This window comes from Gouania willdenowi, chromosome 14 (assembly GCF_900634775.1).
Source record: "Gouania willdenowi chromosome 14, fGouWil2.1, whole genome shotgun sequence".
Taxonomy (NCBI): Eukaryota; Metazoa; Chordata; class Actinopteri; order Blenniiformes; family Gobiesocidae; genus Gouania; species Gouania willdenowi.
Genome location: NC_041057.1, coordinates 27,279,308 through 27,296,624, shown reverse-complemented (window position 1 = coordinate 27,296,624; position 17,317 = coordinate 27,279,308). Strand labels below are relative to the sequence as shown.

The window sequence follows — 17,317 nt, the reverse complement described above, 5'->3', positions numbered from 1 at the left end:
AAAAAATATATATATAAATATTTTATTCAAAAAAGCACCTTTTATACAAAAGAATGCAGCTCAATTCATGTATTGAACATACATGAATTGTTAAACAAGGAATAGTTGTCAGGTGCAGCACGTTTGTGTATTTTAGGTCATGAGAGAGTTGATCAGCAAAGAAAAAAGAAGACATGGATAAACCCATCAAGGTGTCAAAACAGGAACAGTATAAGTATAGTGCTGTAGTAGAATATTCATGTAAAATGGCATAAGTATTGGGAGCAGGAGGAGAAAGCGAGACACATTAACGAGGTGCAAGTGTGAAGTGGCAGGAAAAGAAAAAGGGAAAAAGGGGGAGAAATAGGAAAGAGGAGACAGTGATGACAAGACAGTTACTTGAAAACATCCAAAACATAGGGAAACATGAGAATGGACTCTGTGGTAACTTCCATAAACTGAATACAATAGAACATATTTTAATTAATTAATTTATTCATTATTTCATTACAAAGGACAGTTTTTTTTTAAATTATTATTATTATTATTATTATTATTATTATTATTATTATTATTATTATTGTTGAACGCGGAGATAATGAAAACTGAGCGTTGTAATAGCTAAAGTCCAGAAGATGGCGGTAGTGGGACAATAAGTGTTAAAGTTGCCAGAAAACCACAAAGAAGAAAAAAAAAGCGGCAGCAGTAGAAGAAGAAGCAGCAGCTGTAGCTTTAGCTGTAGCTGTTTGACAGTGAGGCTGTGGGAAGGTAACGCGTCTGTTGACATTTACTGAATCTGCGGCAATTTTTCTTCACATTTTATGCAGTTTTATCGGCATTTTGGCTTTTTTTTCAGTCACACGGACGACTTCACAGATCAGTGCAATGCAAACAGTCAGGGAGAGTACGAGCGCTACAAGTATTTGCGGTGTTTTGGTTTATTTCCTTTTAAATTTTCAGTGAATACTGTGAACTAATGCATGGACGTGTGACGTTAACATGATGATTTTCACTGTAAATGGAAGAAAACACAACAGTTACCAGTGTTATTTACAGAGTCCTGTTTGGTTAAGTTCCCAAACATCTGAACCAGTTTCAGTTCCTGTTTTGAAACACACACACACACACACACACACACACACACACACACACACACACACACACACACACACACACACACACACACACACACACACACACACACACAGAATATATTCACAGTAATTGATTGCATAGTAATTTTATCAATAGACACTTCCTTCTTTGTTAACAAAGCCCAGATAACAGTATTTGACTACAGTGCTTTTCAAATAATTTTTTGATTTACCATTTAAATATTTGATTATTGGGAAAGTGTGCATCAGTTACAATCAAATATGTCAGAATGATGATGCATCAATCTATCGTATATCCCTACGAATCTAGATTACCTTTTATCGCACTAACTTCCGGGATTTAATCAGTTTGCCCTGTACTACGAACCTCGCTGGAGCGTAATCACTATGGCAATTAATGCTGAACAACTAACCTATGATATAGATTTATATCTGATGGACTGATCTACTGTCAGCTGATGAAGCCTGTGTCTCGATGGTATACGCTAATGGGTGAAATCATGAATCAATTCATTCATACGCGGACCGCCTCAGCAGGGACATGCTATAGTTTAACAACATGCTCCCATTCCAGTGTGTGTGATAAATAGGTGTACTGTTTGTCATCCAATGAATATTTTAATTTCCTTAATTGCCTGATCCAAAAAACAAAGTTGAATCATACACTTATAGAAAACAATATGAGTCAAAGTTAAAAAAAAAAATTAAAAAAAATGCACATCACAAGACAGTCAGTCACGCTATGTGTCGTGTAATGAATGAAAACAGATTGTGTACAGGTGGGTGAAGGTTGTGTATACAAAAAAAAAAATACTTGCTTCACTGTCTACGTTAGTATATTGCCCTATACACGAGACAAGTCCATTGAATAGTTGTTTCAGCTGTTAGGCCTGTTTAAGAATATTGCATTTTTTAAACTGAAAACAACAACCAGGTTTATTGTTTTTAGTTAAAAATGTATTTGTGATAAGTTTAGGGCGCAGCATGACAATTATACTTGGTATTACATGACCAACTTAAGCATGACAGGGAAAAATCCCATAATATTAAATACATTATCGTTTATATGTCGTATTATTAATATGATGAATGAGCTCTGCATTGGTTTGAATGACTGGAGAGGCTGCTCAAGAAGTTGATGTCATGTAATGCTCTTCTCAGTTTCAGGCTGGTGTGAGGTTTCCTTCCCCTGGCCCCACGTCTTCAAACACGTGTCCGAACACGTCCCCTCACATGGACTGAGCGCCCGGACTTCAGGACGTCTACTGAACAGATTTTCTCCTCCCAATGGAATACACATCAAATGTGCAACTTTTTGTTTCACCTCTGCACATGACTTACCTGAGTGCTGTGGTCTAAATGCAGAAGAACCCAAACACGAACCCTTGCTGACCAACAGACGTTTAATTTTTATTTATTTATTTATTTGGTTGATTCTCCTGGACTTAGTTGCAACCATGGGGGCCACGGGCTACGGATATTACAGAGCAGTCATCTTCATCTGCTTGTTTATAGGCTACTCGCTCTATTTCTTTAACAGGAAGACCTTCTCATTTGTGATGCCTTCTGTTATGGAGGAGATAACGCTGGACAAAGATGATCTTGGTAAGACAAATTGTTCACACTTTAAATTAAGCACATCTAAATGATGCTATCCTTTAACTGGTAACCATTGTGCAGCACTTAGCTTTATATGCTTATAAACCTGTAGGCATGGGCACATTTTACAGTATTCTGCCATTTTCATTATCACCTACTTATTCAGTGTGATGGATTATAAGGATCCACCAATAATCGGCACAGCTGATAATTACAGCCAAAATTTGGTAGTTTTGTAATAATCATTATTAGCCGTTTTGCCAGGTAACCGATTTAAAAAAAAAAAAAAAAAAAAAGAAGTTTATTTTAAAACGTGCTCCTTTGACTCCAATCCATCTGTCTCTCCTGGCTGTGTAACAATGTCCCGCCTACAGCCCCAGCCCCCCACTGATTGGCTACTTAGCAAGTGACAGCCAATCAATTCCTCATTATTGTCAATTAAATTATGAAACTGTGCTGCTGTCTTTTATAATTGGTTTCTACTCTATAACACAAGTACAATACAAATAAAATGTATTTATATTATTAGAAGACTGCAATAAAATAATTTATGCTGAAGTTTTAAAGACACCACAACCATATTACGATCAGTTTCAATGGTATACATGCCAAGAGATGTAAATTTTAGTACTTTTTTCCCCCCAGCAAATAAATATTGGTTTTAAATATCGGTTATTGGTTTGAGTGATTACTATTGATTAGTATGGGCCCTAAAAAAATCGGTCGATCCTTAATGGATAAGTCAAAATCTGATGGGATCATCTCTATCTATCTTATCTAATTACAAGTACCATGAGAAAAAAATGGATGTGAGCAACCATCTTTATTTAAGAAACAGTGATTTGTTAATTTTCTTCACCCATTCATCCTTTTGCAGGTCTATTTACCTCTGACCCTGGACGGCCGCAGTCCTGCACGTTTTAAATCTCTTTCCCATCAACTCTTACGATTGCAATGAGACTCAATCTTATTGTAAGAAAAAGCTTTCTGGGGAAATATAACATTTATGTTGGAATCACATATTTTAATATTTCTGCTGTATGATGACTGACTGTTGCCAACAAGATTTTGTTGTATTGTTTTCAATGCAGTGACAATAAAGCCTCTATATATCACATATTACAAGCGGGATTGCAGCCCTCTAGGGCTAGTTTTGAAGTGCTTTTTCCTGAATGTCTTTTCAAGATCCAGACCAGACCATCACCCTCTAGTCCATGGGATTGTAGGAGAATTAAAAAGTAGCCCCTATGCAGATCTGGATAGAACATGCAAACTCAGTGAGAACAGCTTTAGCAGGAAAAGTTAAACATACTGTCACAATCTGATTAAACCATTATTATAATATAAATCAGTTCAGGTCACACTGAGGAATATATCTCCTCAATGTGTCTCTAGGAATGATCACCAGCAGCCAAACCATGGCCTACGCCATCAGCAAGTTCATCAGTGGCGTCCTGTCCGATAAGATCAGCGCTCGCTGGCTTTTCGCCATCGGCCTCTTCATGGTGGGAGGCATCAACGTCGTTTTCTCCTGGTCCTCCACTGTGTCCATGTTCTCCTTGTTGTGGTTCATCAACGGCTTGGGACAAGGCTGCGGCTGGCCTCCGTGTGGGAAGATTCTCCGAAAGGTACAACATATTTCTAGTATGCACTCAGCATGTGGTCTGCACTTGATAATGCTGGATGACAGTTGTTATTGTGGATTGCCAGTGTATAAATGTATAATGCAGGTAAATTGTGGGGCTCAGGGGGCTTTCACACACAGTCTGGTGAACTTGGTGCAGTTCAGGCGGTGAATCTGCAACATTGTTGCATTTTAATTTGGTCCGGTCCACTTTCACACATGCTAATTGCCAAGTGCACCAAACTTTCTGAACAACATCACGCAGGCAAAACAGTCGGTCACCTATTGGACAGAATACTTCAGCCTCCATAGATGAAAACAACACTTCTGTCAGAAAATCCTCAAACAAACCCCCCAGAAATGTAATCTATAATGATTTAAAATAACCCATAAACACAATGAGTGTGGAAATGTTTGCGTCGTGTATGTCTGTGTGTTGCTGCAGAATGGAGGAGCACTGGGTGTGTGCTTGTTGTCGTGATGACAGTTTGTGTGATTACTGACAGTTGCGTGTCACATCCTATATTTGGTCCTTTATTCTATGTTTTCCAAAATAAATCCTAAAGCAAACTCCCCAGAAATTCAAAATAACCCATAATCACACGATCCCACAACCTGTGCTAATGTGCTACATAAACACAGCTGATGCCACGCTGTCTCCACCTGTCAGCGCTCAGAGGCATCATGGCACCGGTAACTTACCGGTAAGGATGTATAATGTGTAAAGATGTGAATGTTTGAGCAGGTGAAACATAGAGCAGTCAGATGTGCAGCCATCACTGACTATGTGAACAGTTTGAGGAAGAGAGAGAAGTGAAATATGGGAGTTATACGGAAGGGAGTGAGGAAGACAAAGCAGTCTGAAGATGGATGATAGGGTTGTCACGTTACTAGAATTTCAATCTTGATATCGATACATTTAGCAAATTTTTCCTTCTGATTTTTGACTAAAACTGGTTGCGCAGGCCCCCCCAGCAGCAGCACTGGCCAAGCTGCAGCTGTGCCGACATCAGCTAACTCAGTGTTATAATGAGGGTCCTGTAAAATCAGTTTTATTTTTTCCAAATTCCATGTTTTCCACTTTAATTTTTTTAAATTCCATTTTTTTTAGAAATATTAATTAATATTAATAATTAATATAAAAAATATATAATACAAAATAAATACTAATTAAAAAAAGCATAATTAAACAAAAATGTATGTCAAAAATAAAATAAGATACAATTAGAAGGCAGATTTAAGTTGTAGTGACATGGATTATTCTGACTGCTCCTTTTTAATTATTTACGTCATATAAAAATGTATGAGAACAGCATTAATGTCACAGTCACAATATTTTAAAGCTGATTTAAGACATGGGTCAAACTGATCTGTTAGCATAAGAGTTGCTAACAGAAAGCTAACAAGAAGAAGGTTACATTTTATGGGTTTATTTAATAAAGGCTTAGTAATTGGGATTAATGGTAATTGAACTTCAGTAATTGAGAGCTTAATTGTAATTGACTTTCAGGGGAAAATAATAATTGTAATTTTAATTGTTATTGGAAAAAATCTTAGTCACCGTGATCATTATTGAGTTGTAATTGCACATGGATATTTGAAGATTGCCTTTTGTAATTTGTATTATTTGTAATGATTTATGTAAATGTGTTATGTATTTTTATGTCTTAGGGACCAGGTCTGCGAATTAACTCTTAGCTATATGGCATCGGTTACTTGTAACAATGCTTCTTGTTCTGTCCCTATCAAATAAACATGTGCAAAAAAAAAATGTAAATGTAATTGACCCCAACCCTGGTGAATAGTTTGAGTTAGTATTGAAACCAGCAGTAGCAGTGGTTTCAGGTATAAAAAGGTGTCATATATGTATTACATGTACTTTAAGCAAATCCAACAAATGTTTGCTGACAGAGACGACATGATCCGTCATATGGAGCAGTGCTAAAAAGCTGGGGTATTAATAGGCTTTGGCATGAGTTGACTGTGTGGAGTGGGATCAGATTACAGCTGAACATATTTATAGAAGACTGTAGAGCCTTTTCATTTAGAATATTCTGCTCCTAAGTGTGTCCCTCAGCTGACTGTACATAAGCCTATTATACATACAACAACTAACAGTGCTGAATCACTACTGATACTGTCTGGATGCACTTTGCTAGTGCTGTGTAGGTCCTGAAAGTTAGAACTTTCTACTCCTGTTGAGTTTTGTGTTAAATGATACCCTGCTGCACATAAAGTCATAGACATGTTCAGAAATCTTTCTCTGCTTGGCTTTGGTGATCAGACTATGGCTTAGTTTAGATCTTGCAGCAAGGGCTACGGCTGTGTTCGAAATGTCATACTACAGTACTGTCAAAGTTTGTATGTAATGTGTTCACATTAGATAGTATGAAAACATTAAGTACGCAAGAAATACCCAGATGTAGGGATGTAACGATTCACTCAACTCCCGATACGATTCGATTCACGATACTGGGTTCACGATACGATTCTCTCACGATTTATTTTACAAAATGGGACTGTAGACAAATTTTTTTTTGGGGAAAAAAACTAGAAAATGCTGTACTATTTTTCTTTTATTTTTCATTGTCAAAAGAATTCCTTGATAAACTATTCAAAACAATGCAATTTAACTAAAAATAAATCTTGAATGAAATAAATAAAGGAATAATACAAATGAAAATGAAGCCTATTAATTAAAATTCTGGTTCTATAATAAACAATGCAAAACTGCATAATAGTTCTTTTTCTTTTAAAAGTGCAACTGAAAATGTATTTTGTGCCTTAACAATTGGACTTTAAAAAAAAAAAAAATAGAAAAACGTGACTTTTACAGATTTTCAAGTAATATTACAGATAATCTTTCGGTGCTAAAGGGGTAATGAATCATTTATTAACATATTTAAGAGTAGAAGGCGGCCAGAAAGAAAGTATTAGCAGACTCCGCCCGCCACCTACACTTGTGGATAAAAAAAAATGGTTAAAAAAAAATACTGCGATTCCAATTTTCAGAAAATCGATATCAACCGTGATACCCATGAATCGATTTTTAACTGCCTTACGATTAATCGTTACATCCCTACCCAGATGTATACTATATGGGGACATTTTTTTAAGTGTGCATTGGGGGCAGACTAGTCATACTCAACTGCCCCATGATGCATTGGGAGTGGAACGTAAAATTGTCCTGAGGACTGGCTTCACGCTAAAAATCAAACATCCCCTTTTCAAAACAAAAGCATCTCTTCTTGTCTTCCATTAGTTTTTAAATGCTTTAACAATTAGGGCTTTTGTTTTGAAGTTAACCGGAAGTTTTGTCATTAGCACAATGGCCGATCTCCAAAAATCTACTTGGTCACTTTCTTGCTTAAAATGTTTTCAGAACTTCAAAGGTGGAGACTCAACGGAGATATTTAGCCTCAGTGTTCTTCAGGTTTCTGTCGTTGTAGGTTCCAAATGCATCTTGGGAAACTTGGAAATATCCTTCAGTGGGAACGATCCTCATCCTTATCATACTTTATATTAGATAGTAGACAGTATATACTCATTGAGTTTGTAGTGTGTAGTTCGTAGTGTACCATTTCCAACACAGCCCATGACTTTTAAGACCATTAAGAGCATTTTGTCCCTTCTGATCTGCCTTCTGTGATGCTGTGTGAATGGGTTGTTAGTACAGCTCAGCTGCATGACATAAGCAAACTTAATTAAAAATAATTCTGTATTTTTTTCTTTTGATAATGTGTTCTCTTGTCTCTTACAGTGGTACGACCCTTCCCAGTTTGGGACCTATTGTCAGTCCTGTCCTGCAGTATGAACCTGGCTGGGAGTCTGGGTCCCATTCTGGTCACGGTGCTCCTGCAGTATTACGACTGGAGGGCCATCCTCACTATGTCGGGCATTTTCTGTGCTGCTTTCTCCTTCGTCTGCGTCGTGTTTGTAAAAAACGAGCCAAAGGATGTAGGTCTGGCCAACATTGAAGTAGCAGCCAAGAAGGGAGGTGAGTGAAACAATACCAGCTCTAGAGGGTAAACTCATTGATCACTGATTGGTCAATTAATGCATCAACTTTGATTTACAACAAGCTGATCACAGTCATTTACTGTGAGTTAGTTAAACATATATAGGAGATGGCCCAGGTGCTTAATATATAAAGCAATCCGTAGGATTCATACTAAAAGTGTGCATACGCTGAAAATCTGATAATGGCGTACGCAAAAAAAAAATTCCATTTATCAAACCGTGCTAAAAACACCTGCGTACGTTTTTCCCTAAAGTTTGCATGGGTGAATTCATTTCATATCCTGCCCTTGACACGCCCACATTCTCCAAAATGTTTGTGTGTCAGGTTTCGTTAACGTATGGTGTGCACATTCTCACGCTATGCTTATTTTTATAAATCACAAACTTAGTGTAGAAAGTGTGGTGTGTAACTTTGATGCCCGTTTTGTGTGTGGCTAACGTTTATAAATGATCTAGGGCCCTATAAAATCCTTTCTGTGTTTTTCCCATTTCTGTTTTCCACATTAATTTTTTTTTTTAATTCCATTTTTTTGTTATATATATATATATATATATATATATATATATATAATTTATTTATTTATTTATTTTTTTAATCATTTTTTTTTTTCAGAAAATATTGGTTTTCAAATCCTGTGAGGAAACAAAATAAATAGTAATGAAAAAATCTATGTCAAAATAAAAGTGTAATTTAAAACCATGTGTGAGCTACAATTAAAAAGTAGATCAGTCCTTTTTTTCTTTAGGATGAGGAGATATGAAAAATTTTCTTTTTATTTATTTGTAACTCTGAATCCTATGTGTGTGTGTGTGTGTGTGTGTGTGCGCATGTCAAATCATCTCCAACCAGGCAACAGTACGAGCACCCTGAGTGAGTTCCTGCTCTCTCCCTTTCTGTGGGTGCTGTCTCTGGGTTACTTGGTGGTATTTGGGGTGAAGACTGCAGCCACCGACTGGGGACAGCTGTTCCTCATGCAGGAGAAAGGCCAAGACTGTCTCATGGGTACGCCTTGCATTCTGTCACCGTGCATTATGAATTGTTTCTGTGCACGTGATGCTAAAGTCAGCTGTGTCACCAACAGGCAGCAGCTACATGAGTGCGTTGGAGGTTGGAGGTTTTGCGGGCAGCCTGGCAGCAGGTTTACTCTCTGACAGAGCTGTAGCTAGGGTGAGTAACACCAGTGCTTCTCAAGTACCCCCCTTTCTCTCACTTTAGGAATCCAAGTACCCCCTTTTTCCGACTACAACATTTTGCTTAGAATTCTGTGGAAAAAATACCTTTAGAGCATAATGATGGAATAAATTAGTGATAACACACATTTTGAATAATCTCATTTTATAAATAAGTGGAATGAAACTGAATTTAGTGCCTCCTGACTAGATTCATTTCTATAGTTTTTATCATTTATGGTCATTTTCTGCATGGTGTGGAACCAAGACTGAACTTTGTATTTTCAGTTCATGTTCTAATTAAAATAATTACTATCATCATTTTGTGTGTTTTTGTTGTCATTTTTGTCTGTTGTTGGTATTATTTAAATTATTCTCTTAGTGTGTTTTTTTAGTGTCATATTGTGTATTTTGCGGTTATCTCTGTTCTTTTTATTTATCTTATGTTGTGTTTTTTTTGTTGTTATTTTGGGAGTTGCTGGTAATATTCATTGTGATTATTATTTTGAATTAAAAATAATCATAAAACCCCATATTTTTAATGCTTTAATGTGTTAATTCCCCCCCCCCCCCCCCCCCCCCCCTCTCTCTCTCTCTCTCTTTCTCTCTCTCTCTCTCCCCCCCCGTAATGCCATTTTGTACCCCTAGGGGCACACGTACCCACTTTTATAAACACTGATTAACACTATGACACTTAGAATCCCGATAAAGTTTACAGACATGGATTAGTTTAGATCACTTTTTCAACCTTGGGGTCTGGACCCCATGTGGGGTCGCCTGAAATGTCTAGTAATTGGTGGAAAAAGAAAAAAAAAACTTAAGTAAAAACGTATTAAAATTCTACTTAAAAATGTTTTTGAATTGTAATTTTTAAATACATCACACATAATGAATATCAAATAACTGTATTCTATACCTAATCTTTCTCAAATAAATGTAGTTTAAATAAAATGCAGTATAAAAATATCTAAGGACCTACTCTGTATTTCTAACACTTTAATAGACATGATCAAAAACTAATTCTGGGGTCGCCAGACATTTGTGATATCAAAATGGGATCACGACCCGAAAAAGGTTGGGAACCTCTGGTTTAGATTATCTTTTTGAATATGGGAAATATATATTTAGATTTATCAACACAAAGTTTTGCATGTTGCAACCTTTAGGAAAAGGTCAGAAGTGGTGACGTATGGGAATATTTTGTGAAAGTTGATGAAACTGGGAATTCTGCTCAATGTTCTTTAAGGATAACGTTTTACCATTAGTCAGGTGTTATGTTGAACGGCAATTTTTTATTTTTTTTTTAATCATTTTTATTTATGAAATGCAAGTCAGACATCATTGTATACAAAAGTGTACAATTTCTTTTCTTTTTATACAGTTGAACAATTTGGACAAAAAAGACAAAAACAAAAAAAGCCCCGCCCTCCCCTCACCCCAAACCCCTGAGCCTCTTAAATAATTACAGTGCAAATATGACTACCAAATAGAGATGATACAGATATACATTTGCATACAAAAATAAATATATACACAAATACATGTACCTCTGCACAGCACATACACCCCCACATATACGTGTCCACACACATACTTTAATGCACACATGCAGCTACACATCTAAACACATGACCGTGCATGTGTGCATCCTCATACCTGCCTGAATACCTGTCATCAGCAGTACAGAATGGATATCGATGGCTGCCCACTCCCCGGTTGTTGATGCAGAACCGCCATGCTGGCATATTTTATAATGAATACGTTGTGGGGGGGTCATCTGCCGCCGGTGGACCGACACAGAGAGAAGTAGTGCTCACATATGACCCCACAGTGGGTGCTTACAAACAGACTTCCGTAGCTGGGAGCCCATCCAAATAGGAGAGCAATGGTCTCCAGTGGGAGTAGAATCTATTAGATGAGCCTCTAAGTGAGAACTTGATCTTTTCCAGTTTAAGAAGAGAGAATGTTGTGTAACCAAACTTTGACTGATGGTGGTTGGGAAGACTTCCATAACAAGAGGATTTTTCTACGAGCAATAAGGGAGGCAAAGGCTATGACATTGTTTTGAATATTTGTAGTATGAAGGTCGTCTGGAGGTTTGCCGAAAATGGTAATATGTGGGGTAGGAAGTATATTAATGTCCAAAACATCTGAAATTGTTTTAAAGAATAGTTGCCAAAATTTGAACAGTTTAGGACATGAGAGTGAGATTGCATGGTGTTTGTGAACATCTATTGCAATTTTGGTCAACTGTGTCTGGATAGAGCATTGAAAGTTTCTCCTTGCTATAATGTATCTATGCAGGACCTTAAATTGTTTGAGAGAGAGTCTGGCACAACTGGATGACGAGTTAACCTTCAAGGCCCCCTCCCAGAAATCCTCAGAGAAATTAAGTTGTAGTTCTGACTCCCAGTGTACCTTGATTTTATTAACAATAGATTCGCTCATAGGAGAGTAATTTATAAAAGAATGAAACACGGCCTTTTGTTAAGGTTTTAGCCTTAAGCATCAAGTCTATTCCACTGGGTGTTGGAGTCTGTGGGAATGATGTAGTGTGCATTTTTTTTGCAAAGTTCCGCAGTTGAAAGTACTGGAAGAAGTCTGATTTATGTAGGTTAAGAGTAGAGATTAATTGATTAAAACTTGCAAACACACCGTCCATGTACAGGTCCCCCAAATTACATAATCCCTTCTTTTCTAAGGTGGCAAATCGTGGTTCGGCCTTCGCTGGAATAAAGAGATGATTATTGCACATAGTAGACGCTAGAGGGACAGTGAGCCATCCACGGTGATGTCTTATTTGTGCCCAAATTTTAAGAGTTCCAACAACAACTGTATTAGAAGTGAAATCTGACAGGGTGAGGGGCAAGGTACTGCCCAAAGCCAGCAGGAAAATTTTTTTTTTAAAGCTACATTTTTATTTCCTCATCTTTTTTTTATGTTTTACAAATAATTTGATCAGAAGCAATAACGTAACACCTTCCTCTCTTAAATTTCTCTTGGATCGGTGATAATTTTCAGTTTGTCTTTGTGTCTCCAGCAAGGTTTAGGAACCCATGGAAACCCTCGCCATGGTCTGCTTATCTCAATGATGGCTGGGATGTGTGTGTCCATGTACCTCTTCAGAGTGACCGTCACTCCTGAAATCCCAGCGGTAAGCCACATTTTTCACTTCTCACAAGTAAAATATGTAAAAAGGACAAATCCAAACCTTTTTCTTTTGCACAGGAAGCTCCTCTTTGGGTCCAAGTCCTTCATCCTCTGTCAGTGCTCATTGGCGTCTCAGAAAAAGAGGTTTGCTCCAAATCCTCAATACAATAATTCCAGATCTAGTTTTTCTCTCTATCCACTTTCTGTGTTCTATGTTCTGATGAAGCTTCTGTCATGTGTCCAACTAAAGTTCACACAGATATTTGATTAAATCAAATTAAATCCAACTTTATTTATATAACACATTTCATGCACGAGGCAACATGATCTGCTTCACAGTCAAAAACAAGTCATCTCAACGATCACTTGCAAATAAAAAATATAATCAGAATAAAAGCTCAACATGTAGATAAAAAGGATCCACATAAAGTAGATCACACAACATGCACACAAACACACACAGATCGACATCTACCTTAATTTCCGCACTATAAAGTGCACTGTTTTATTGTCTGCGTTACAATAATTTAGCAATTCAAATAACATAGGCCGCATTCTATTGGCTGGTGAGGGTGCCCGTCAGACAACTCGGCCAATCAGAACGGGCAGGTAGGTGGGCTGCTGTGCTCAAGTTCGGTTTCACGGAAATGTCCGCGTTTCAACTGATAAGTTTCCTTTACAACATGAAGTCTCCTCCACACTGCCCCACGTCTACATATCAGTATATTTACAGCTTTTTACTGGAACCAGACTGATACACCACTTTGTCTGCTCTTCTTACTGTGAACTACCACGGAGGGAGCGATCACAGCGAGTCGGACTTTTGAGAATTCCACGCTTTTACACTAACAACCAAATTTGTTCGTGCTATTGAATGTTTAAAGTCGTATCGCCTTCTATAATTTTCATCTTCAGAAGTAAACACAAATAACTTTTCTAAGTCCTGTGGAAGAGCTTTGCTTCTAGCTTTGAACATCACTAATAGAGTTTGCAATTCTACAATGTCTTTTAGTTTTAATAATCCTGACCTAATGAAGAGTGGATTTGTAGATCCTGCTTTAAAAATAATATGAATGGCTCTTTTTTAGAAAAGAAATAAAGGCATTATGTTGCTGTAATATGTATTACCCCATATTTCTACACAATAACTTAAATAAGATAGAATAATTGAGCAATATAACATTCTCATTGTATTATACGGTAAACTGTATTTAACCTTATTCAAAATTTAAAAAAAACTTTTCGATACCTTATTCTTTACATGCAGTATATGAGCTTTCCATTTCAACTTTTCATCTAAGGTCACCCCTAGAAATCTTATTTAACTGACTTATGTAATTTGAGAAAACATTTATCAGATTTTGGGGAAATTGAGTTTTTTTCAACAGTTTGAGATTAAAAATGACTGCCGTCATGTGATATGAGAACTGGATAACTGAGCTCTGTAAATTTTGTGGATTTTTATAAAAATTTTATATTCGGAGGGGTTGAGATACCTACACCTTAATTAGTTGTTATATTACAAAATGTTTCATGTTTTTTCTATTGTTTTTCATTTCTGATTGACTGATCTGTCATTGAAGCAGCCCACTGACCTAAACTATGAATCATAAGCATAGGTAAAATTTGTAAAACCACATCTGAGAAAAAAAAGCATTAATTTCTTAATGGCTTATAAATGATACATATTTCTTATGGGTCAGCAAAAAATACCACAGGGGTTAGACATATCATACATATATACAACATAAATACAGTTTAATTTGTTTTACTTTTTATTATTATTTTTTCTTTACTTTACAACATAAATACAAGACAATGACAAACTGGAAGGGGTGGAAGAAGAAGAAATACTAAAAATAAATAAATACATTGGAACAAGAAATATAAATAAATAAATAAAATTTAAAAAAAAAGATAATTCACGACAGAAAGAAAAAAAGCAGATAAAGATAAATCATTGAACTAAAAAAGGTCTACACACAAATGTGATGAAATAAAATATTAATAAATTAAATACTATTTATAGCCCTGGCATCCAGAGGGAAAGAGGGGGGCCCAACCAGGCAGGCATTTGGAGAACGAAAGGGGGAAAACTCCCCCAGACCTCCTCCACTCCCTATTCCACCTTATATTTTTTCATTTTTTCTTCCCTCTTTTTTTATTTATTTATTTTCAATTAATCTCCTGTCCAGGCCATAAATACAGTTGAACAAGAATACATAAATAGTCAGAGCTGTCATTTCACAGTGATCATTCATTCCTCTATATGTTAATAGGCAGAGGCTCACACTGTTGGTCATTTGCAGATTTGGATCCTCTTCCTCGGTGCTATGTTTGGTTTCTCTACCTATGGACCAATCTCTTTGTTCGGAGTGATAGCCAGTGAGAGTGCTCCGTCTAACTACTGCGGGACGTCCCATGCTGTGGTGGCTGTGATGGCTAACGGTGAGCAGCAGCAACACGTGAGCAGCACTCGTTGATGATGTTGCTTCATTCATTCTGCTGCGTTTCTGTCTTGTTACAGTGGGGGCTTTTATGGCCGGACTGCCTTTCAGCACCATCGCCAAGCAGCACAGCTGGGACACGGCATTCTGGGTAGCCGAGGTGGTGATGGCCGCGGCCACCGTGGGGTTCTTCCTCGCACGCAACATGCGCACCAAGATGGGACGGATTACGGAGAAGATGGACTGATGTTTCAAACACAGGATCAGATAAATGTCCATCTCAGGTGAATTACTTTTGTCAGCACACTGAAGGAGCAGATTCATCTCAACTGGCCTCACACCAAGGAAAACACGACCGTCCCCAACAGGATGGAAGCATTGACTCACCACAGAGCTAATACTGTATGTTAGATTTATCTCAGTGAATGTGGACTAAAGGGTGTACAAGCTCAGCTGCTTGTCCAGGTATTTGCACATATATTGTAGCTTGTGACTTCAGGTAGATCACATGACTTGGTGCCATCACAAAGTTCTGTGGCTGCTTGGTTTCTCATTCAGATTAACCTTGAGCTTGACCTTTTAAAATTAAACTGTACAGTGAGTGCCTAGTTAGCAGATCTGATATGAACAATTATTTTCGCTGTGTAGAAACCATCTTTGTTCAGTAACAACGTTTGACCATAAAAAGGAGTAACAGACTTTTTATCCAACATCGATGGTGATTGTAAGGATAAGAATAGGAAAGAAACTGTAAAAGTGAATCTTGTTTATTTTTTTTGAGAAGTTGAAGCACTAAAACTAGAGTTTAGCAACATGTAATAATAACTTCTAAAGATTTCCTCTAGATACGCTCCTATTTTTTGGCTATTATTCACAAAATCTAGTATTTATAGTATTATTACCTATTTTTATGACTGGTATTGTTTTATAAGTTCAAAACACGTAGAAAATAAATAAAATAGAGTATTTTGTAAAACCTATTTTACATCAAAACCCAGCACTCTAAAATGTATTATGTAAAATCGTAATGCTTCAACTGTGCACAGATGTGATCATGGATGTTTCATCTGTAAATGCAGCACAGAAAATCATTGAGCTGCACAAGATGTGTTCACGGACAAACTGAGATTAGGGCAGGTGCAATTTCAAATTCAGAAATATTAATAATGTTCAGAAAAAAGCCAAAGTTGTTGCTGTTGCAGTTTTTGTATTAACACAGGAAATGCCTGCTGTAGAGAACATGTCGTGAAGTAATCCAGCTTTGTGTCTAACTTCATCACACTTCTTACAGATACCTCATTAATGTGACGTTTAATGTGAATTGTTACAGAGTAGCAGATTGATGCTGCCAGCTTTTCTGACACGTTTTTAAAGACGTCACTTCCATTGTCATATTGTATCTCTGCAACATGTACTGTTACACTTCTCAACATCTGAGACAGCTGTTAGAATAAGGAGAGCTACGTCTGCACATTGTGTCATACTCAAACTGATTATGGTCGATGTCTTAAAAAAAAAAAAAAAAGGTGCTGATTGTTGAAGGAGCGATGGAGCACCAAAGCTTGAAATGATCATGTGACATTAAAGTTCCAGATGGTGAGTCCTTTTGCAGAGGTGTTGGAGTATTTTGTGTTTGTTTGTTTGTAAGAAACCTCACATCCCTGTTTACTTCAAACTCTGGAACACATTTACACAGAAACTAAACACCAAGACACAAACCCATGTTGAAGTCTGCCGTGAGAAATAAATGTTGCAGTACTGTATATATGTACAGTATATGCGTACCTACAGGGAGGCCCATTACTCTTCCTATATTGTGGAAAAATAGCAAATAAAGTGTCAGTCTTTGTCCCCCCAGGCATGAGGTAACTGGAAATAAATCTATTGGGGAGCCACTAAATCTATTTTTCCACCTATGTGGGATTGCCTGAAATTTCTGAAAAATGTAATTACTTTTTTGTAATTATATTATTTATTATTATTCAAACAACACAATCTTAAACAACTGTATTTCTATACTTTCATTTTGTGAATATAGTTAAACTAAAATGCAGTAAAAATAAATACATATCTGAGCTCAAACATGATTGAAAACTATCAAAATAGGGTCACAATCCAAAAAAGGTTGTTAACCACTGCTTTAAATACTGTTTCTTTCCACTTTTTTACTAAGTTAGATTCTTTAAAATGTGTGTTATCACTTGTTCATTTCA

At 36.8% G+C, this 17,317-nt stretch overlaps 1 protein-coding gene across 1 annotated transcript; it reads left to right on the top strand.

The window, feature by feature from the left end:
* Nucleotides 1–668: 668 nt before the first annotated feature.
* LOC114475641 (glucose-6-phosphate exchanger SLC37A4) lies at nt 669–16,712 on the top strand. Its single transcript, XM_074783827.1, is given in 11 exon segments — nt 669–747; nt 2,256–2,699; nt 4,089–4,321; nt 8,078–8,105; nt 8,108–8,314; nt 9,188–9,340; nt 9,420–9,505; nt 12,548–12,661; nt 12,736–12,801; nt 14,967–15,105; nt 15,185–16,712. Coding segments are annotated over 10 exon segments (1,341 nt in total). The 5' UTR covers nt 669–747; nt 2,256–2,551; the 3' UTR covers nt 15,352–16,712.
* The last annotated feature ends 605 nt before the right edge of the window (nt 16,713–17,317 follow it).